Source organism: Manihot esculenta, chromosome 15 (assembly GCF_001659605.2).
Source record: "Manihot esculenta cultivar AM560-2 chromosome 15, M.esculenta_v8, whole genome shotgun sequence".
NCBI lineage: Eukaryota > Viridiplantae > Streptophyta > Magnoliopsida > Malpighiales > Euphorbiaceae > Manihot > Manihot esculenta.
The window spans coordinates 6,482,791-6,503,903 of record NC_035175.2 but is presented as its reverse complement, the minus strand read 5'-3'; the positions used below and the strand labels follow the sequence as shown (position 1 = coordinate 6,503,903).

Genomic DNA, 21,113 nt, shown 5'->3' with positions numbered 1-21,113 from the left:
AGTAAATGAATCTTGACCTCCTAAGCCAGTCTATAAGAGCATCAATCACTATATGAAAACCTTAAAAAGAAGGGGAAAAAAATGTAATTTTGGCTTCTAGTTTTCTTTTGCATAGAGATAGAAGATTACTTATATGTTGCCAAGAATTCCAAAGCAAGTTCCCCTTGGGACCGTATGTCAAGATAATAAAGCACCGATTCTGCTGTAGAGATAGATCATAAAGTCTCAACCAACTAAAGGTAGCAGTGAAGAAAATTGCAGAACGGTAAGGATCACAGCAATCAGACTCTCAAGTTTCTTCATTCCATGTTCAAATTTTGATTTTTATAAATTAGCAGGAGTATCTTCTCTGTAGGACAGATCCTGCTTGGCTGAAAATCCATTTAGAAAACTATTGTAAAGGAAAATATAACCTTGTCAGTTGTCTTATCCACTGCATATCCTAATCTGTAGGCAAGAAGACCATTAGAAAAAAAAAATAAAAAGGAACAAGGTAAAGCAGTGATCTCATTTCAATTCTCCTCTTCATGAGAGGTGGAAGCAAAGTTTAAAACATAAGATAATTTCCAGTTCAAAAAAAAAAAAAAAAAACATAAGATAATTTCGTTGAACATCCAATAGAAGAAGGTATAGCTTCTTAATCATAAGTTGCAAGTTCAACTACCCCCAGAAGGCAGCAACCGTGTCACTCGATCAGCAGGGGAAAATGTGGGACATGAATAAATTAAGAGGGGGAAATAAACTTCTTGGAATCAGTTTCCTTTCATTTTCTATCCATGACATGCACATATTTTCAGAAATGGAAATCTAATTGAAGTAAAAGACATTAAAATTATTATGAGATTCAAAAAAGGATTGCACTTGAGATGTAGGCTCTCTGCGAATCCTAAAGAGAGAATTTTGTGTGTTGGGTTTGTTTATTTTCCGGGCTTAAGTCTCTTTCTTGCTGTCATTTGCAGCCTTTCCCTGTCCCTTGGGGCAGGGCAGGGGAAGGTTCCTTCTCGCCACAGGCAGTAGATTTTACACTCCTTACATCCAGCTCCAGGTTAGTTGTAAGTGCAATGGGCTTCTAGACCTCATATCTCTGTAAGTTTGCTCTTGGAGGCCCATAATTATTTAAAATATTTTTTTTCTAAAAAGAAAAAAACGAAGTTTGCACCATCTGGTGATTTTCCTCCAAGTAATAGAAACCTAATTAAATTAGTCAAGTTAATTATAAAGTAATTGAGAAATTGATTCATAAAATATTGAAACTCAACTGCTGATTTGATTTTTTTTTGGTTGGCAAAAGAAAGAAGAGATGTGGCTTAGATTTGATTAGAGTAAAGCATGTACAGTGTTTCCCAAGCATCAATATATTAAATAATAATAATAAAGCAAAGTTTGTAGTTTAGAAGAAAGCTGGGCACATGGTGCAATTAAACTTGCTCAGTATAGTTACCGGTTATCACGAAAATGATGCTAATAAATAATGACCCTTATGCCACACCCAGGTTTTGCTTTCATGGTAGATTTAATCGTAAACAAAATATTGTCAAAAATAGCAAAAACATCAAATAATATCATCTCTTATTTGTATTTATTTATTTATTTATTTTATTTTGCTTAAGTTATGAAATAGAGAAATTCAGAATCTTTTAGATTAATATTGATTCACTCGCTATGAGCTTAAATCTTATTGTTTGTTAAGAGCGCATTTTGATTTTCACAAGCCATTGGTTTAGTGCGACTTTCCCATTAACAATGGACATAAACCAAAGAATTTAATATCCAAACCTAACTCATTCCCAGTTTTCTGTTCAAACATTTACATGTCCCCCACTCAAAGATCAAGGATTGCGACATCTCAACAACCCCCATTACCATTTCTCTCACCTCTCACCAAATTAATCACTATCTTTTCTTCACTTTTTTTAATACCACATCAATTGGAATAGATTAACAACTGGGTAAGTTTAATCTTTACCTTAATTTTTTCATCTTATCTTAAAAATCAAATGTCATATGTGTTTATCATAACTTCACTATAAAAAGAGAAACATAGTAAGTAAAAAACAACTAAATTAATTATGCAATCAATCAATTCAGTTTTGAATTACATAAAACAAATACACTTGATTTCAAAATCAATGGATTAAATCAGCAAAATTATGATAAAACAAAACTCCTGAAAGTATGCAATCTCAACTAAATAAGGGTTAGCTACCTTTTGTAAAGAACCAGGACAACAAACTTTAGAAAGTAAGGATTAGAATATTACCATACTTTTGAAACATAAGCATCTATCCTCCTGCCAACCCATAACTTTTTCTTTTTTTCCTTTCAAATCACACCATACTCCATCAATTCAATATGTGACTCAATCACAAATTTTGCTTAATTTTTAGATAATTAAACTATTAATATTATCATCCATAATCATACATGATATACATTTTATATCAACTGTATATAATTCTAGTAAACCCATCTAGATCGACTTCGTCTCACCAGATATATAACACTTAACTCATCATCAACTTATGTATAGTTATATATTTTTTTCATTAATTCTTTTTCCTAGTCTTCCCTTTGGCTCCATCTTTTTTTTTTTTAATATCTATAACATGTTTCACCACACATTATCAGCATCTCCAATCCAATCTAACTTCGTTTACTCTCCATACAGGTTGATTTGGTTTTCGAAATGTCACGATGTGACTGCTCACCATGAAGGCTGTTACACGTTCTGAAACCGTAATATCCTCCATCTTTAATTCCTGTAGTCGTCGGACGTATTCCGGCACATGCACAATGTCCCACACAACTCCAATCCCACCGGGTTTCAAAACCCTAACCAACTCACCCAGTGCTCTCATTCTCTCTGCTGCCGCCTCCACCGTCCGATGACCATACTCTTTTCCTACTGTATGAACAAATACAGCTGATACCACCACGTCAAAGTAGTTGTCTGCAAATGGTAGGCTTCTCACATCACCTTCCCTACATGTAACATATTCTCCCACTCCTGTTTACATAATTCACAAATTAATCCATTTACTTCAAATGATATATAAAAATATATCAATTTAATAATTAATTGAACAATTTGAGAATAAAATTAATATGAAATGGCAAAATTACGATAAATTGAAGCTTATATAAAAATGAGTCTTATAGCAATTAGATATGATATTTTGAAGAAATTAACTTATTTTATTCCCTAAAATGGTTAATTAGCTAAAATTTTCAGAAAATTAGAAATTGTGAAACTAGATTTCAATGGTAAAACAATTTTAAAAACAAACTATGGAAGAATGAAACAAGTGGATAATTTTCTAAATTTACCCCCAACTCAATGAATTATCTCCGAAAATTAAAGAAAAAGAATTTTCAAAGTATTGAGTGAAAATTTAAAAAAAAATCTAAATTTAGAACTAATTAACGAACAAGAGCTACCTTCCATGTTAGCTGTTCGGAGCGTTGACAGAGTGGTCCTTTTAGAGCGGTCCAACCCGACAACCCTGCCGGAACTCCCAGTTTTCTTCAACTGGGTAGCCACCGCATTCAACAAAATCCCTCGACCGCACCCGATATCGAGAGCCAACTTAACCGAGGACCAATCATTCACATAGCTCACCATCCTCTGCGCCATATCATGATGCAATGCTACAGAACTGTAAAAGAAGTCCCCGGCTGCGAAGAACAGGCAGATGGCGGACAGCGCCGTAACACTTCCGGTGAATCCGGCGGCGAAGCGAGCAGCGCCAGTGCTGCTGGTGCTGGTGGTAAAAAGAAGAAGACCAGTCTCTAAGAGCTTGCAGACTGGATCAAAGTAGAAGAGGAGGAGAATGGATAGAATAGAGAAGAAAATGGCGTGACACAAGAGGAAGAGCAAGGTTTGCCACTGGTCCATGCCATAAATTGCATAGATCTGTGTCCAGTCTCTGTTTGTTGATGTGGGTTTGCCCATTTTGTTCTTGTAATGGTGAAGATGAGGTTTCACGGTGAGCGACATTAACAGGGGTCTGGGTTTAGCTTCAACCTGAAAATTGAAGAGAGTCATTAGAGGACATCATGAAACAAAAGAAAAAATCTATTCATTAGAGGACATCATGAAACAAAAGAAAAAATCTATCTGATGAAAAATACAAAGACCTTGTAAGAAGATGATAAAGAAAGTATCAGAGGAGAAAGGCAATTAAAAATGAGAATTAGAAGCAGAGCATAATAAGGAGGAATGGGAGTGTTTTATTAGGTAAGGAACCAGCAAACATGAAAAGATGATAAGGAGAGATTTGACTAAAACTTGGGATGTCATGAAAAGATCCAATTATTTCAAAATCAATTTTTTTTCCCTTTCCAAACAGGCAAGGATCTGAAAATGGGAAACCATAAATTGAAAAACAATCAAGATCGACTCTCAACTATTCTGAGACAAATCAGGGAAAGTAAAGTAAAACCAAAGAATGGTACTGAGCAATTCACTTGCAAAATATAGAAACAGCAGAATATCTTCTTTTCCCAGAAGCTGCAAAAAGAGCAGCAAATTTGGCACACTCGAAAACTTCTTCTTGGCTTTTTTCCCTCCCACTTCTAGGCAACCAAGCTGAACGCAGAAAAGCACAAACTCAGATTCTCCCACTATCAGTAATAAAATGCCAGTACCACTAAACCATCAGATCCAGTTATTGCATATACAGAGAACTTTCCGCCCAATCCCAAAACGGCAAAAGAGAAATCAAACAAAAAAAGATGAAAAAAATCAGAGCTTCAGTACCAGAATCTCCCCTTCAGCTCTCCTTTCAAACAAAAACGAATGAATGCGATCAGAGAGAGAGAAAAAAATCATTGTAATGCATCTGCGAATGTCAGGTTCGTTATGGGAGATAACAATGATATCATCATCTTCATTACCATTACAAGCATTAAACGCGTTTGTAGATTCGTCGGTTTGTGCTATCCAGTTTTAAATGAGGAAGAACAAAAAGGAATTTTCAGCTCTTTTTTCTCACCCAAACAAAAAAGAAAAAGAAAAACAAATGGTGACTGGCTCCAGTGCGGGGTGGATATATACGGACCTTGAGAGGGCAAAAGAGCGGGACAGGTAGGATCTAGTGAAAGGGGCAAAATTGGAATAAAAATAACTCTGTGATTTTTTACCGAATTTTTTAATTTTGTTATTTTGCACCGGCTCCAATTGGATTTACCTAATTGTTTGCTGGCTCGTAAAATTGACTCTTCTACGTGAAAAATCGGCAGGTTTGCAATTAAATAACTTAAATTTGATAATTTTGGATTTACACTTTTTTCCCATGTAGCAAAATAAATTTCCCAACTCCCAAATTTATGAAATATTGGCAAATTTCTTGTAGATCTTCATAAACATTTTTTTCCTTAATAAACATGTTAATAGATTAATATTTTCATGTACTAATTTTTTTTCTGACACGGAATATTTAATTCAATATAATAAAATTAATGGATAAAAATGAGAAGTTTGATTCCAATTAATTATAAACCATTTCTCCTTAAAATATTCTGTAAGTAAATTCAATAATTCTCACCAATGTATATCCAATAGAAAAAGAAAAAAAAATGCTAAGCATCTGGATATCATCTCCACCCTTTCTCTTTCCCTTCAGTGTAATCATTTGAATAGATAAATAAATAATATTAGCTGCCGGGAATTAAAATTAAAATTGCAATTTGTTTATTCCAAATATAAATTAAGGGAAAAAAAGATGTTATTAAAGTATTTCAATTATGGTAAGGGAAAGAAAACATTTTTCTTTTTCTTTTTCCATTGTTTTTTTTCCATGATATGTGAGGTCTGCTAACTCGAATTAGTTTGGACATGCTATATTAAGATTTTCATGGATTATTTTTATTAATAAAATATTTAATTTCAAAAATAATAATTAATCATGATATATAATTATATATCTCATTATCAAATAGAGTGTATTTGATAATGAATTATTTTATGATCCTTGTTATTTAATTTAGCATTATCATATTTATAACAATTTGATAAATGATGATATGTCTCATTATAGCTGATATATTCACATCATGTAATTGATAATGAATACTTTTGTGATCTTGTTATTTAATTTAATATTAATATAAAATTTACTGATTGTTGATAATCAATAATTAATTTTGATAAATATTTATTAAATTTAAATAATTAATAATGGTATGTGTTAATTTATTTTATTAATGAAATAGATTTAAAATTATTAATGAATTAAATTAAAAAATAGCTCTCACAAGCTTCTGCATGCAGCGGGTGAGAAATATTTTGCATTTAATATATAGTGTATATATACATATAAAATAAAGGAATATTATAATTATTTTATTATAATTTATAATACTTTTATATTTAATTTTTTTTAAATAGAAATTGAGATCGATAAAATAGAATCTAAAATCTCTCGGATTTACTCAGATACACTTACCATTAGTAAGTGCTATATTTAATTTATTATGTTTTATAATTTAAATAATTATATTTATTATATTATTTCTTTTATTATATAATGTTTATTAATTTTTTTATTATTTTAAAATTATTATTCATTTTATTTTTTATATTGTAGTAATATATAAATTGAATATTATAATTTTATTTTATTTTTAATAAACTATTTAAAATATCTTTTAGTATTGAAAAAAATTTAATATTTTTAAAATAAATATAATTAAAATTAACAAAAATTTGATTTTTTCAATATATAAAAAAATAACGAAACATAAAAAATAATAATAATCATTTAGACGGTGATTGTAGAAAACATTTCTCTTACTTTCATTCTTATAAGAATACTATTAAATTTGACATCCAATAATTTTTGAAAAAATATTAACAAAGAGTTGAAGTGAAATTTAAGCCATTAGTGCTTTTCCAACATGAAAGTGGGACAGCGCAAATCAAGGGAATAGAAAATTAATCAAAGCCGTACAGTGGAGAAAGACTAATTGAGATTGATGCTAGAAAATTTGTACTCTGCCTGTCTTCAATTATATGTTTTTACCAATCTAATGTTCATTTCCCCTTACCTAATTTTTACCGTTATAGATTAACGCTGCCACGTGGACTTCTCCAAGTGGAACCTTTGTCCATTTCTATTGACAAGATTACACTTGGCTCCCTCTTTTTTTTATTTTGAATTAATGATGCCCCTACCTCATGAGATTCTGCTCACAATCACATGCTCACTTTTGTCAACTATGTTTATTTTTTAAAAAAATAATAATAATCTGACAAATAAATAAAACTACGTTTTCTTTTTTAAAAAATCATAGGCGTTGATTTATTATTAGCATTTTTTTGTAAATAAAATAAGGTAAAATAAATAAAGGAGACTGGCAGTTAGTTTTTTTTTTTTTTTAGAATCATGTTATTCATATTCATTATTCAATATACATATAATATATATATATTAGGATAAAGACATAAAGAAAGGAAAGAAAAAAAAAAAGAGAGTGGGAGATAGGAAATGGATGAGACATATCCAAGTCATAGCAAAAATAAATAATGGTGGGGTCCAAAAGCGACAAAGCAAAACTGAGAAGAACGCGGGAATGACAGCATGACAACTCCATAAATTCAAATTAAAAAAATTTTTTTCTAAGCTTTCCTTTGACGATGTGCACAAAGCTCTTGCAGAATTGGTCTCTTTTCCATTCATTTTTTATATTTTATAATTTTTATTTACCTTTCTTTAATTATTTTAAAATTATTATTTAATTTTTTAAATTATAATAATATATAAATGAATTATTATAATCTTAATTTATTTTATTTTATTTTAATTTTTTTAAAATATCTCTTAATATTTAATAAAAATTAATATATTTAAAGGTGTATAATTGAAAAATTAATAAAAAAATTATATTTTTTAATATATATGAAAAAGTAAAATTGATAAAAATTATAATACAAATAAAATATATATGGTAAATATTTAATTTTATTTATATATATATATAGCTAAATTCAAGTGTAGCTTCTCATAAATGTTCTTTTTAAAGAAAATATATATTCATTTTTCTTTTTAATAAATAAATATGTAATAATTAAATTAATTATTGGATAACAGAAGTTGGACCAAGTGAATGAAGATATGGCAGTAGAGATATGATGAGTACCAAGTCAAATCTGGACTCGCTAATTCAACTACTTTCTTTGAGGCTTCTGTTGAAGAATAGTTCATAACTATAGACGACGCTTTCCGCTTCTGCTTCTTACCAGCTCCTTCTCTTGGTTTATAAAATAATAATAATAATAATAATTCATAATTATAGACTGGTCTTAATTATATACATATATTCATTCTTCTTCATCACATATAATAAGTAGCTTAATCTCAGGCCAGGGAGACATTAATTATTAATGGATCTATCTAAAGCTTCCACATAACCCATCATCCGTTTTCTTTTTTTAATTTATTTTTTTATAAAATTCTGTCTTCCACAGTAGTTAAAGTTTTGAAATTTATTAAAAACCCTAATTGAATGGTTTATCTCTCAACACAATCTATGGAGTCTTCAGGAAGCCGAAAATAAAAGGTTACTAGCAGTCTAGCACTGTTGAAAGAAAAAGTGGACCCTAAACAAAGGGATACATCGAGTGTCGGCACAATAAACAAGCTCTATGTTTATATTTAGTATTAATTATATTTTTGTGATGAGTGAAATAACACATGGCTTCACTTAACTCTCTCAACGTCACTGCTCAATCTTTTAATTTCTATTTTTAAATTTATATGCTAGGAGATCTTATTTATTATGGAAGCAGAAATTATGAAAATCATAAATTATTATCTCAATAATTTAGAGTCATAATTTTCATGCGCTCTTTTACCCAAAATTATTGCACTACTTCTTGTTTTAAGGATTAAGTTAACTCTTAACGTTTAGAGATTCAGTCGGCTGTTCAGATGCAGCTTAATTCAACAAATTGATAATTGATTTAAAATTAATTTTGTTATATTTTTTTATATTTAATTTTAAAAAAAATATTTAAAAAAAAATTAGAGATTCATCGAAAATGTCTCCAATGGATGGAGACATTTCGACACTCAAATTAAATTAAAAATTATCAAAGAGTCATCGACATAAAGGAAAAAATAAAAAAAAGTGAATAATAAAACATTAGTTAGGAATCTTCAAAAAACTTTTATTTTAAGAGTTATTCTATGAGTGTTTCAAAAATAGCGAGATTAATTTTCGGTGATTGAGTCTGTAAAAAAAAAAAAAGAGATCATGCCCCTTGTTTGAAGTTTGAATAGAGATATATATATTGATATCGCTAAGTCCCAACGTATATGATCAATGGAGGATAGATTCGGTCCATATCTTTTTATCATATATGCCACTTAGATCAATTTTTTAGTATGTTTATTTCATAAGTTGGATTAAATTAACATGCTCATTCATGGTATAGGAGGTCGGTGTCTTATTCTAATTCTATCTATTTATACTTAGTTTGTATGATTTTTATAAAGGTCAATAATTTTCGCATTGAACACTCGAGAGCAGTCGGTCTGTCCATTTCAAATATTAAAGAGGTTGATAGTGCTAACGATCTTATTTTTAAATTTTACTGTCCAATCAGACTACGTAAAAAAATTAGTTCATTTCTTTTAAATTATATTTAACTGCCACAATTTTAATGATTTTTACTTTTTTGTATGTTATCGACTCTAAATGCAGTAATATATTGTTTTATATTCCGAAGAACATGCATGCCAATCTTAAAGGCTTTGGAATTTATGAGAAGGTCTCGGATAATCATTTATAAAATTAAAGGGTTAGTTGAATTCATCTTAACTTGTCTAGAAAATAATATGTACTAAACAGCTTTCTAGGTTTGGTGGAATTTTGGAATTCTCTATTTTATTCATTAATTAAGGCTCAGTATTTTCACGTTAAATCAGATCAGTTGCTAGATCTGTTGGGACCTAGTCACATTACTCAAAAAGATCTCTTGCTTTTTCTAATTAAAATAATTTAATTTTTAATTAATAGAGTACTATTTTTTTTAATTTTTTCTAAATGAAATTAAAAATTCATAGACGAATGGTATATGGAACTATAATTTTGAATTAGTTATAATATGAAATAATAGAAGCGGATGAAACTTTCTTTTCCTATTTTAGGGCTAAGGTGAATGAACGATAAATAATGGCAATACAGCTAATTAATTGGGCCAAAAGTGGCCAAACAATCTAGTTTTATGTCAAAACCATTGACTAATTGCTTCAATATTTAAAAAAAAAAAAAGAAAAAGAAAAGGAAAAAGAATCTCAGCCTGTATATATTTCCATGGTTTTGACCTAAATACTAGTATCTAAAGCTATTTTCAATGGTCGGACCAAAAAAATAAATAAAGTTTATAGTAGCAAGACTCTCACAATATGAATAGGACAAAGTTCCACAATAGTAAACTAAAGAAAGAGTCAAGAACAGGACCAATGCTAATTAAGAAACGATCAACCTAACCTAACCTAACCTAACCCAATAATAACTATGCAGGATATTTCAAAATTAACATTGTGGATTAAATCATTAGTCTCTGAATTCCACAGCTGGCTTCCTTTTTTTAAATACAAGGAAAACCTAAATGGATAATCAATTTAAATAATTTGGGAATTTGTCAGACAAATTAATTAAGTGGGTGTGAAGAAATTAATTAATGGAAAATAATTTTTCAGCCGGCTGTACTAATGGATTATAGGACAAACATAATATTTTTCTATTGGACTCAGTTACGGCCCATCTTCTCTTACACAAATCTAACCAGCGGCATAGGCCCAGTCTGCAAAGATGTTTCTTCCTGGGAAATTGTCCAGGACTGAGACTACATTGACTTTGCATATGCTTGATACTTCAGCCAAGTCTTTGCCTCCTTGATTTCTGTTTGAGGAGGTCTCAGAAATAATTTTTCTTGTTTTCTCGACTCAGAGTCTGGCAGGTGATGACTCTGTTTCCTCTTGCAAACAGTGGGTTTTATTATTTTTATTTTTTTTTGTTGCAGTTCTTCGTTTACCTGGTTTCTTCTTCTATATATTTTCCACATCTTTTTCTATTTTTTACTCTTTCTTTTAATAAAATTTGTTGTTGAAATAATATTAGAATTTTTTTAGTTACATTTTGATTATAGAGCAAGGAGAATGAGAGGATCATTTATGGTTTGAACACTCTTTAAGTCGGCTAATTGAGTAACAAACAAAACAAAAATGGAAAGTAGAAAATTTTGGTAAGTAGAATACCTATTAGTTTTTTTTTTTTTTTTTTTTGAAATGGCCTATTAGATTAATTTTGCTCATCTCTGATAGATTAAATTCTCTTTTATCCTCATTAAATTTTTATGTCGGCTGAAATCTATTTTTGAATGATTATCTCTGATCTTCTTCTCTGGCATGTAATATGGTGGTTTTAACATCTGGGTTTTTTTTTATTGTGGTATCTTGGAATGCAGTAGAGAATGGAGTTCTTTGCCTTAGCTGCTGATATTGGTTCGCAGTTTTTGGAGAACATATTGGAAAAGGTGGAGGTCTTTAACAAGTTGTGGCCATCTGTTTCCTATCATAACCGTATCGATGGAAGTAGGCAAACTCTCAAAAGAAAATTGGAAACCTTGTGCTGTTTGGAGTACGATATTAATAAAACCCTCGAATTTGCGGAGTTTCATTCTGGAAAGAAGCAAAAGAGGGAAGTTGAGCATTGGTTGAGAAGTGTTCAAAGAAAGAAAAAAGATGTGCAAGGCATGGAACAACTAATCGGAGATCGAAAATATTCATTAGCCCCATGGTGGGAGAGGCGCCTTGAGAAGGAAATTCAAGAAGTAGAAGAGCTTTGTGAGCTGGGAAAATTTGATAGTCTTGTGCTTGATGCAGATGAAAGTAGTAGAGTGGAATTATTGACAACAAAATTGGTGGGTCAAAATTCAAATGAAGTTATAGGAAGAAGCTGGGCATGCTTGATGAATGAACAAGTGCTAAGAATTGGCGTTTATGGGGTAGAGGGAGTTGGGAAAACAGAGATTATGGCTCATATCTATAATCAACTCCTTCAAGATGAGACTTTTGATCATGTTTACCAGGTCAATTTATCTGGTGATTTCAGCATTCACAAGTTGCAGAGTGATATTGCTAGAGAAGCAGGGCTTGATCTCTTTGAAGAGGAAGATACAAGGAAGAGGGCAGCAAACTTACATAAAGGACTAGTAAAAAGAAAGAAATATGTGGTAATGTTAGATGGTCTTTCAAGTTACTTTAATGAAGATGAGGTTGGAATTCCTGCTCCAGTGCAAGGATGCAAGCTAATTATAAGCTCTCGATCATTGAGGTTATGTCAAAGGATGGGCTGTCAGGAAGCCATTGAAATTGAGCCGCTTCCTTACAGAGAAGCAGAGATCTTATTTAGGAAAAATACAGGGCTTTCGGACTTTGCTCCAAATGTTGAACAGATTGCGAAGCAAATTATTGTGGAATGCGGAGGCTTGCCTGGTAAAATAATTAGTACTGCTGTTAGACTGAATGGAGTAGATGATATAAATGAGTGGAGATGCACATTGAACGAACTCAGAGAGTGTAGAGGCAGCTTCAGTGCTGTAAGACTTAGTTGAGCAACAGGAATTATGTGTTGTATTTTGGATTTTACATCTGCAATGATTGGTTGTTACAATAATATTTCTTAGCTTAATTATTAATTACATAATCTTTAATTAAATTTATAATTATTACCGAGTATGAGGGAAATAAAACACACAAGTAAAATGGCATATGGATAGCTTTTAGAATATTTATAAATTTATTGAAAATTCTCGCAATTGGAATAAAAATCAGACAATTCAACACAAATAATGAATCTGAAAATTTCTTACAAAAAGATTGTCTAACTAGCTACGCGAATATGAATATTACAACGTGTTTTGTTTAGTCAAAATTAGTATTCTTACACCCAAACATCAAATCTCATTGCTCAATATTCCAAATTTTACATTAAATAACAACTCTACATTTATTGCATAAGGCCATGAATTTTCATAGATCCATAATTCCTCTCTATCTCCCAACTAGTTCCCTCTCATCTCCAATTCATGTGACTGAAATTAACTATGCAAAATAAATTAGGAATCAATCTTATCGTTTAATCTTTTTGAAATTTGATGAATTAATTTGCGAATGGAGGGAGAGCTAATCGAATTATGATAATGAATCTATTAAATGAAATGCACAATTAAAGTAATTGGAAAGTAAAGAAAGATAACCTTAGGGTTAACATATTCATTATTGCATAATTTTCTATTTAAAACTATAAACGGAAGAGCAGTCCCCACTGGGTATTAATTAATTAAATCAATCAATCAATCAATTAATTAATTAAATGTGACTCCCACATCTTTTAAGCCATGAAAAGACAATTATTTTTTAGTTATCACATAAGCAATTTAATCGAAAATAATAATTATTTTAAAAAATAATTGGTTACAATGTGAATTAATAAAATAACTAAAGATGTATTAGATCACCAAGAAATAAAAGAAAAGTAGATTGAAAGTACAATATAGAGTTGATTTGCCGAGGTTTTAAGTGTTACCCACCAACCCAATGTCACAATCCAATTAATTTTACCTGCAAATTCCCAACTGCCAACCATCCACGCTACGATCATGATTTCCGAGGCAGCCATCCCACCATTCCATCGTCAAAACCTCTACTGCTTAACTACTCCTTCCACGCGTCCATAATCCAACCATTTCCACTTTATAATCTACGGCTAACTCCGTACTATGATGTTTATACTAAATGTATGCATCCCAATATAGGAAAAATTAGTCATATAGTAACAGCTCGACTCTAACAGATTCCGATGTATTTATTTGTGCTCCTATAAGCTGGAATATTAGAAAACCTACTGCCTACCCTCATGGTTTTTTTCTGTTTCTTGGTGGATCAAAGAAGGAAGATTAGGAGAAGCAAGCCGGTGGCCGGATCATGTTCGCGCTGCGGCAGAGGAGCTAGCGTGGCTGACATGAGAACTGCCACCAGGTTTTGTTGTATTCCATTTTATTGGAAATCTTGGAAAGCTATTATGTGTACGTTTTGTGGAGCTATTCTTAAATCTTACAGATAGAAGTTTTTTCATGAGACATTTATCAGATTTATTCATTACTGCAACTCTTTCTACTACTTCTTAATTAACTATACACGTATAGATGAGGAAACTCTGTTCTTCTTCTTGTTTTTGTGTTTTTTTCCTCAAGTTTTTTCTTTTAGTAGAGGAAGAGAATTTTCGTTTTCAGCTGTAAGAGATGCGAGCTTGAGATCTTGCGATGTCCATATATATATGTATTTGAATTGATAGTTTCAGTAATGGAGTCTTTTAAGAATACTTGAGAATTTGATATTGAAAAGCTCTCTTGGAAAAGTTTCCCATGTAACAAAATTCAAAACAGGAAGAATCAATCTAGTTAGAATGGATGTTAGAGTAGTTTTTTTAATCAGTATGCGGTGGCTAGAATGGTATGAGAAATATGCACAAGCACTTAGCAAGCAAAACGCCAGTTATGAAAAGCCATTTTCTTAAAAGAACAGGTAAAGGCAGAGGCATGAACATGTTGGTTGGGGAGCCTTTGCGTGTAAAAAGAACATTTGGCAGTGCTTATTAATGCTATCTACTTGGGACTCCTAACAATAACTGCCATTTTATACATCCAACACCACAACCTTGTCTGGTGTATATAAGCACTGAGCAAGTACAGAGATTGATAGATATTTATGTCTTCAGGTTTATAGTGGACCAGACAAGAATATTAGGATTAATAATTTAAAAAAATACAAGGATTTAATAGATAAAATCCCAATGGAGATATCATGATATATAGGCTTATACTTAGTCTCTCATTCCTCAATGTATTTGAAAATAAGTACTCTAAAAATTAGTTATAATAATCACATTTTTAATTAAGTAAAAAAGTATTAGTAATGATAATATATTTATTAATATTTCATCACATAAATTAAAATGGGCAAAACAAAGTTAATCATTGATATCTAAAATTGGGCCTTGAGTTGAGCGAGGCCCCATATTGCCAAGGCTGAACAAACCCGAATGCGGTTCTAAACTTTACACTGACAAATTATATAATAACATAAAGTGAAGCAAGCTATGAATAAAATTACATAAAATTTATTAATTATTGTATTTAGATTTAATCAAACACTATTTTGGAGTAGAAAATTGTGGCAATTAAAAAGTTATGGAAGGCTGAAAAATCTATGTGATATACTAAGATTGACATTCTGTCTCATAAAGTTAAAACATAAATATTAAGCTGTAAATTTTTTAAAAATATTTATATTCATATAAGTTAGAGAGAAAAGATAATTTTTAACTAATCAATTGACAAAAAGTCGTTCAAAGTACAATTAAAAAAAAATAAAAAGAATAAACCGATTCTATTATATATTTTAATAGTTTAAAGGATTTTTTTTTTCTAAACAAAAAGGATAATGTTAGTTCCGTTGACAAATAATTAGTGAGTGGGTGATGACTAATGATGATTATGCCTGAAATTTTGGCACTGGACATGAAACGCGAGCCTAGCCTTTATTCACGGCCTCAACGTGAATCGCGGATGATTATGGACTCAAAATTAATTGCCTTACAATCTTAGATTATATATATATATATATATATAATGTGGGTTCAATTGGCTCAACTACAAACAGACTATACAATAAAGATATTTCTTAGATTAATTATATTGATTTTGATCACTAGTAACATTTAAAAAAAAAAAAAAAGATAACACATTTTTAGTGAGAATTCATAATACAATAGATTATTACATGTGTCAACTTTCTTGGCATTTTAGTTTTAATTTCAGCAAATAAAACATTTTGTAATGATTATTTTTTAGAAAAATATAAACTATGAGTAGTGAGCTTGCTGGGATCAACTCTCCCAGCAAGATCACGAGCTTTTGTCTAATTCTACTCGTGCTTTTGTCTCAAGGTGAAGATACTTCTCCGCGGAAATTATTGGTAAAATCTCTTTATTTAGTTAAGGATGAATTTATAAAGCTCTTGCCGTTTTCATAAATCAAATTGATAAACTATGTAATATTAACATGGATGTACACATGATATCCATTTTTTACAGTTAAAAAAAATTCATGCATAAAATTAAAATAAATTTGTAATTTATAAAAAAAGCAGGCAAATTGGGTAGTCTTCCAATTAGCTTAATTTCGTCAACAAAAGTGGGTATTGGTCACACTAATCATGCTGTAAAAAAAAAAAAAGAGGAAAGAAGAAATGTCCTTTCCATATGAAGATAAACTGAGTGGGACTAATTGTGAACGTCCAGCTTATAATCACTATAATTTTCTTCCATAACAAACTGAAAGATTAGCTCCACATTTTAATATAAAATTTATTTATTTTAAAAAATGCAATAAATGAAAAGAAAGGAAAGTGATGGGGACATTTGTTTTTGCGTTGGTGGCCATGTGCATCGGTGCGGCGGTTTATATAAAATTCAAAATTACTAACGGACATTTTTCACGTCAACCACAACAGTCGTTAGGTATTGATTCTGTCATGGATTATGTCTTTCTTCGTTGCGTCACCCTTCATTAACGCTCCATTATTGCCGTTAAGGGATTTATCTTTCCTTTTCTTCACAATTATTTAATTTCTTTAAATTTGTGGCCGCTGTTTTTAATAATATCCTTCTGAAAAATCAAATTTAAAATTTTCTTTCAAAATTAAGAATTGAAAAATAAAATTCGAAACCTTTAAAATTTATCTGAATTTATCATTAAATTTTGTATTTTATTATTAAATTAAATATTTTTATCAATATATTAGTAATAATTAAAGTTTTGAAAAAATGGAGTGAAATAGATCCATTGTGGATTACTGTTAATTAGAAAAAAATTTACACCAATCCTAATTCGTATAGTGGTTGAGAGGAAGTGAAGAATTTAGATGAAACAACAGCACATGACATGATCGCCGACAAATCACCATCAACGTAGAACATGGAACATTTGCATATCGCACCACCAAACGGTCCCAACACCGATCAAAAACCGTTACTTAACGTCGCCTAAGTTGTCCCTTTATAATCTCAAAGCCGCGTAGAAGGGGGTCCCAGAGATCGCTGGTCCCAGCGCAGCAACCATTTCCCTTCTAAGCTTTATGTTCATTTCGGATCAATTAAAATAAATAAATAAATAGATAAATAAACATTTATGCAAATGGATGTGAGCCTTAAAATAAATAAATAAATAATTAAAATATTCACCATCAAGAACATATATTTTCATGGCGTTTTCTGTTATAAATTGCAACCTTTACATTAAGATACCGAGTATCAAAATCAAACATATTCTTAAAAATTAACAGCTGGGTGCTTTTTTATTTTTTCGGATTTTTTTTTTTAGTGGTTAGTGATAGATTTGAATGAAGCAAGAAGTTTCATGTCCTTTTTCTTGCTCCTGTGTGGGTCCTTCGTTTTTCCACTGGTAAATGACAGCCTAATCGCCAGCCTGGAAAGGGTTGTTATAGCTATAGTTCCCCCACTAAAAAGCTATCTGCTTTGATGAGTTTTCATGGCTGCACTCCTTCAACGTCAACTGAGTATTGATATTTGATTCAAATCCAAATTACCCTCACTACCAAATTCTTTACATTTCTCTTTCTTGGAGGTAAGGGTGTATTTATCAGCAAAGTTTGTCATTTTATTTCTTTTCATTTTCCAGATTGCAGTAGTTTGTATACACTTTTATACAGAGGTATATTTGGTTGGAATTTGGTTTTGGTAGATCTGGGGTTTATGAGGATATGGGTTTTCGGAAGTGAGTGATTGGGGAACTGGGTTTCCAGAACTTGGTCTCTTGAGGTCTTAGTGAAACAATTTGGAGTTCCATTAATTTTTCTGAGATTCTGGCGGAATGGGACTTAGATACTGGTAACTGATTTCGGGTTTAGCCGTTTAGGATCTAGACAGTGCATGTAATTTATGGTTTATTGAGTTGGGAGTTGGTCATTGTCTTGTTTGCTGGGAGTTGGGGGATTTTGGATAACGCTGAAATGAAGCTTTTGAGTTGGTTACCTATATTTCTTGCTCTTGTTCTTTTTGATCTTATTGGTTACTATACATCATTTGCCACATTCTCTCCTCCTGATAATTACTTGATTGCTTGTGGTTCTTCCCAAAGTGTTACCTTCCAAGGTAGAACTTTTGTTCCTGATTCGCAGCATTCTTCCCTCACATTGAAGAGTGTAACCTCTGTTGTTGCTGTCTCCAATTCTAGTTTCCCATCCCCTATCTATCAATCTGCTCGAATCTTCTCTAAGGTAGCATCTTACAAATTCGAAATTCAGCAAGAAGGAAGGCATTGGATCCGCCTCTACTTTTACCCTGTTCCAAACTCTGGCCAAAACTTGACATCTGCATCAATTACTGTAGTCACAGATGAGTTTGTGCTCTTGAACAATTTCACATTCAAGAACTACAAAGGTTCTTATATGTTCAAGGAGTATGCAGTCAATGTGACATCTGATAGCTTGACCCTTTCCTTCATCCCTTCAAACAATTCCGTAGCATTTGTTAATGCAATTGAAGTTGTTTCTATCCCTGATGGAATCTTCCCTGACCAGGCATTTTCTGTAAATCCACGTGCCCCTTTTAGCGGTCTTTCTGAACTTGCCTTTGAAACTGTTTACCGGTTAAACATGGGAGGTCCATTGATAACGGCACAAAATGATACTCTTGGAAGAACTTGGGAAAATGATGCCAAATACCTACATGTGAACAGTTCTGCTGTGAATGTCACAGCTAACCCTGCATCCATAAAGTATCCAGCTTCCGTCACAACTGAAACAGCACCAAATTGGGTTTATGCCACTGCTGAAGCCATGGGAAATGCAAATGTTGCCAACATGAACTTCAACATAACTTGGGTTTTTCCTGTCAATCGGAATTTCTCTTACTTCATTCGGGTGCATTTCTGTGATATTGTTAGCAAAGCATTGAATAGTCTTGTGTTCAATCTCTATATTAATGATGATAGCGCCCTTGAAAGTTTTGACCTATCATCTTTTACCAATGATCTGAATGTACCCTATTACAGAGACTTTGTCTCTAATTCGTCTCTGGATTCCAATACTTTGACTGTCAGTGTTGGCCCAGATAGGGAAGCAGATATCACTAATGCAACCATGAACGGTCTGGAGATTATAAAGATCAGCAATGAAGCTAAAAGCTTGGATGGGCTTTCTTCTGTTGAGAGCCTTCTTCCTGAATCACCCTCAAAGAAAAGCATGACTGGAATCATCATTGGTTCAGTTGTTGGAGCTGTAGCTGCATTTGCTCTTATTGGTTTCTGTTACTGTTGCTTGGTGGTCCGCAAGTCGAAGACCACCCTCCAGGGCCATCCATTGCTGCCTTTGCCATTGTATGGAAATTCTCAAACCATGACAAAGATGTCCACAGCATCTCAAAAGAGTGGAACAGCAAGCTTCATGTCATTGGCTTCCTCCAACCTTGGCAGATTCTTCTCATTCCAAGAAATTCTTGATGCAACCAATAAGTTTGATGAGAACCTGCTTCTTGGGGTTGGTGGCTTTGGCAGGGTCTACAAGGGTACACTTGAAGATGGGACCAAAGTGGCAGTGAAAAGAGGAAACCCCAGATCAGAACAAGGTCTTGCTGAATTCCGAACTGAGATCGAAATGTTATCCAAGCTCCGTCATCGCCACCTTGTCTCACTTATTGGCTATTGTGATGAACGGTCAGAAATGATTCTTGTTTATGAATACATGGCTAATGGACCTCTCAGGAGCCATCTGTATGGAACAGATCTACCACCATTATCATGGAAGCAACGTCTTGAAATATGTATTGGTGCTGCAAGGGGCCTTCATTATCTTCACACAGGTGCTGCTCAAAGCATTATCCATCGTGATGTCAAGACAACAAACATTCTGTTGGATGAGAATTTTGTAGCCAAAGTTGCTGATTTTGGCCTTTCAAAGACTGGTCCAGCTCTTGATCAGACCCATGTGAGCACTGCTGTTAAGGGTAGCTTTGGTTACCTTGATCCTGAATACTTCCGAAGGCAACAGCTCACGGAGAAATCAGATGTATATTCATTTGGAGTGGTTCTAATGGAAGTTCTTTGTACTAGACCAGCTTTAAATCCAGTTCTTCCTAGGGAACAAGTTAATATAGCAGAGTGGGCAATGACCTGGCAGAAGAAGGGTATGTTGGACCACATCATGGATCCCAATCTGGTGGGAAAGGTGAATCCAGCTTCTCTCAAAAAGTTTGGGGAGACAGCTGAGAAATGCCTTGCTGAGCATGGAGTTGATAGGCCATCGATGGGGGATGTCTTATGGAATCTTGAATATGCTCTGCAGCTTGAGGAAACCTCATCTGCACTGATGGAACCAGAAGATAATAGCACAAACCATATTCCAGGCATTCCTTTGACACCACTTGAGCCATTTGATAACAGTGTAAGCATAATTGATGGAGGGAACTCTGGAACAGATGATGATGCTGAAGATGCCGCAACAAGTGCTGTATTTTCCCAGCTAGTAAATCCTCGCGGAAGGTGAAAAGTAAAACTCCCACCGTTTTCAGTCAATAGAAATTCTAGTGACTGTTTGGCCATCCGGTCCTGGTGTAGAGAGTTCCTGGAAAATGCCAAGGGAATAAACTAAGATTATTTCGCATTTAAATTATTCTGCCTTTTTTTTTCCTTCACATTTTCATCCATAGTATATTTAGTTTGTAATATAGTTCAATGATGGAAACTAATTAATCCATCAGCATTTGCGTGCAACGCACCATAACATTTGCTCATTGTCTTTGTTTTACATTCATCTGGGTTCCTGCTGCCCATTCAATTTTTCACACAGTTACCAGATATTCAATGTATTGGGTTTATATTATTATGTTATGTTTTACTGAATGAGAATAGAAATAAGTCATAAATTACTTTCAGCGAGCAGATTGATTTTCTGTGTTGATGAAATGTTGTTCTATTCTTGGGGTGCTTTTTGCCCAGTGAGTGAGGTAACCTGCGTCATTGCCCT

General features: G+C 32.3%; 4 protein-coding genes across 10 annotated transcripts; 3 read left to right on the top strand and 1 right to left on the bottom strand.

Annotated features, from left to right (window-relative positions):
- Positions 1-2,233: 2,233 nt before the first annotated feature.
- On the bottom strand, positions 2,234-5,032 carry LOC110602467. 6 transcript variants are annotated; one of them, XM_043951101.1, is made up of 4 exons: positions 4,760-5,024; positions 4,472-4,588; positions 3,439-4,024; positions 2,234-3,007 (listed from the first exon to the last, which is right to left on the bottom strand). In XM_043951101.1, exons 1-4 carry the CDS (start codon positions 4,829-4,831, stop codon positions 2,625-2,627), a joined length of 1,158 nt encoding a protein of 385 aa, XP_043807036.1. In that variant the 5' UTR covers positions 4,832-5,024; the 3' UTR covers positions 2,234-2,624. The 6 variants fall into 6 exon arrangements, with proteins under 6 accessions (XP_043807036.1, XP_043807037.1, XP_021595689.1 ...); XM_043951102.1 differs by having other exon boundaries at positions 4,897-4,923; XM_021739997.2 differs by lacking the exon at positions 4,472-4,588 and having other exon boundaries at positions 4,897-5,032.
- Positions 5,033-10,825: 5,793 nt separating this feature from the next.
- On the top strand, positions 10,826-12,709 carry LOC110601460 (probable disease resistance protein At4g27220). Of its 2 annotated transcripts, none has more exons than XM_021738606.2 (2): positions 10,826-10,966; positions 11,474-12,709. In XM_021738606.2, exon 2 carries the CDS (start codon positions 11,480-11,482, stop codon positions 12,620-12,622), a length of 1,143 nt encoding a protein of 380 aa, XP_021594298.1. In that variant the 5' UTR covers positions 10,826-10,966; positions 11,474-11,479; the 3' UTR covers positions 12,623-12,709. The 2 variants fall into 2 exon arrangements, with proteins under 2 accessions (XP_021594298.1, XP_021594299.1); XM_021738607.2 differs by lacking the exon at positions 10,826-10,966 and adding an exon at positions 10,996-11,251.
- A 1,049-nt stretch (positions 12,710-13,758) lies between these two features.
- On the top strand, positions 13,759-14,369 carry LOC122721925. The gene has a single exon (XM_043951113.1). The coding sequence runs from the start codon at positions 13,927-13,929 to the stop codon at positions 14,131-14,133; it is 207 nt and encodes a 68-aa protein (XP_043807048.1). The 5' UTR covers positions 13,759-13,926; the 3' UTR covers positions 14,134-14,369.
- Positions 14,370-17,417: 3,048 nt separating this feature from the next.
- Positions 17,418-21,025, top strand: LOC110601459 (receptor-like protein kinase THESEUS 1). The gene has a single exon (XM_021738605.2). It carries the CDS (start codon positions 18,102-18,104, stop codon positions 20,631-20,633), a length of 2,532 nt encoding a protein of 843 aa, XP_021594297.1. The 5' UTR covers positions 17,418-18,101; the 3' UTR covers positions 20,634-21,025.
- Positions 21,026-21,113: the final 88 nt, after the last annotated feature.

Bases quoted from the DNA above. Each gene is read 5' to 3' on its own strand.
- LOC110602467 (XM_043951101.1), bottom strand. From the start codon at position 4,831: ATGATTTTTTTCTCTCTCTCTGATCGCATTCATTCGTTTTTGTTTGAA. The intron at 4,589-4,759 runs GTACTGAAGCTC...TTCTGCGTTCAG, and splicing joins GAGCTGAAGGGGAGATTCTG to CTTGGTTGCCTAGAAGTGGG. The intron at 3,008-3,438 runs GTAGCTCTTGTT...TTATGTAAACAG, and splicing joins CCGAACAGCTAACATGGAAG to GAGTGGGAGAATATGTTACA.
- LOC110601460 (XM_021738606.2), top strand. From the start codon at position 11,480: ATGGAGTTCTTTGCCTTAGCTGCTGATATTGGTTCGCAGTTTTTGGAG.
- LOC122721925 (XM_043951113.1), top strand. From the start codon at position 13,927: ATGGTTTTTTTCTGTTTCTTGGTGGATCAAAGAAGGAAGATTAGGAGA.
- LOC110601459 (XM_021738605.2), top strand. From the start codon at position 18,102: ATGAAGCTTTTGAGTTGGTTACCTATATTTCTTGCTCTTGTTCTTTTT.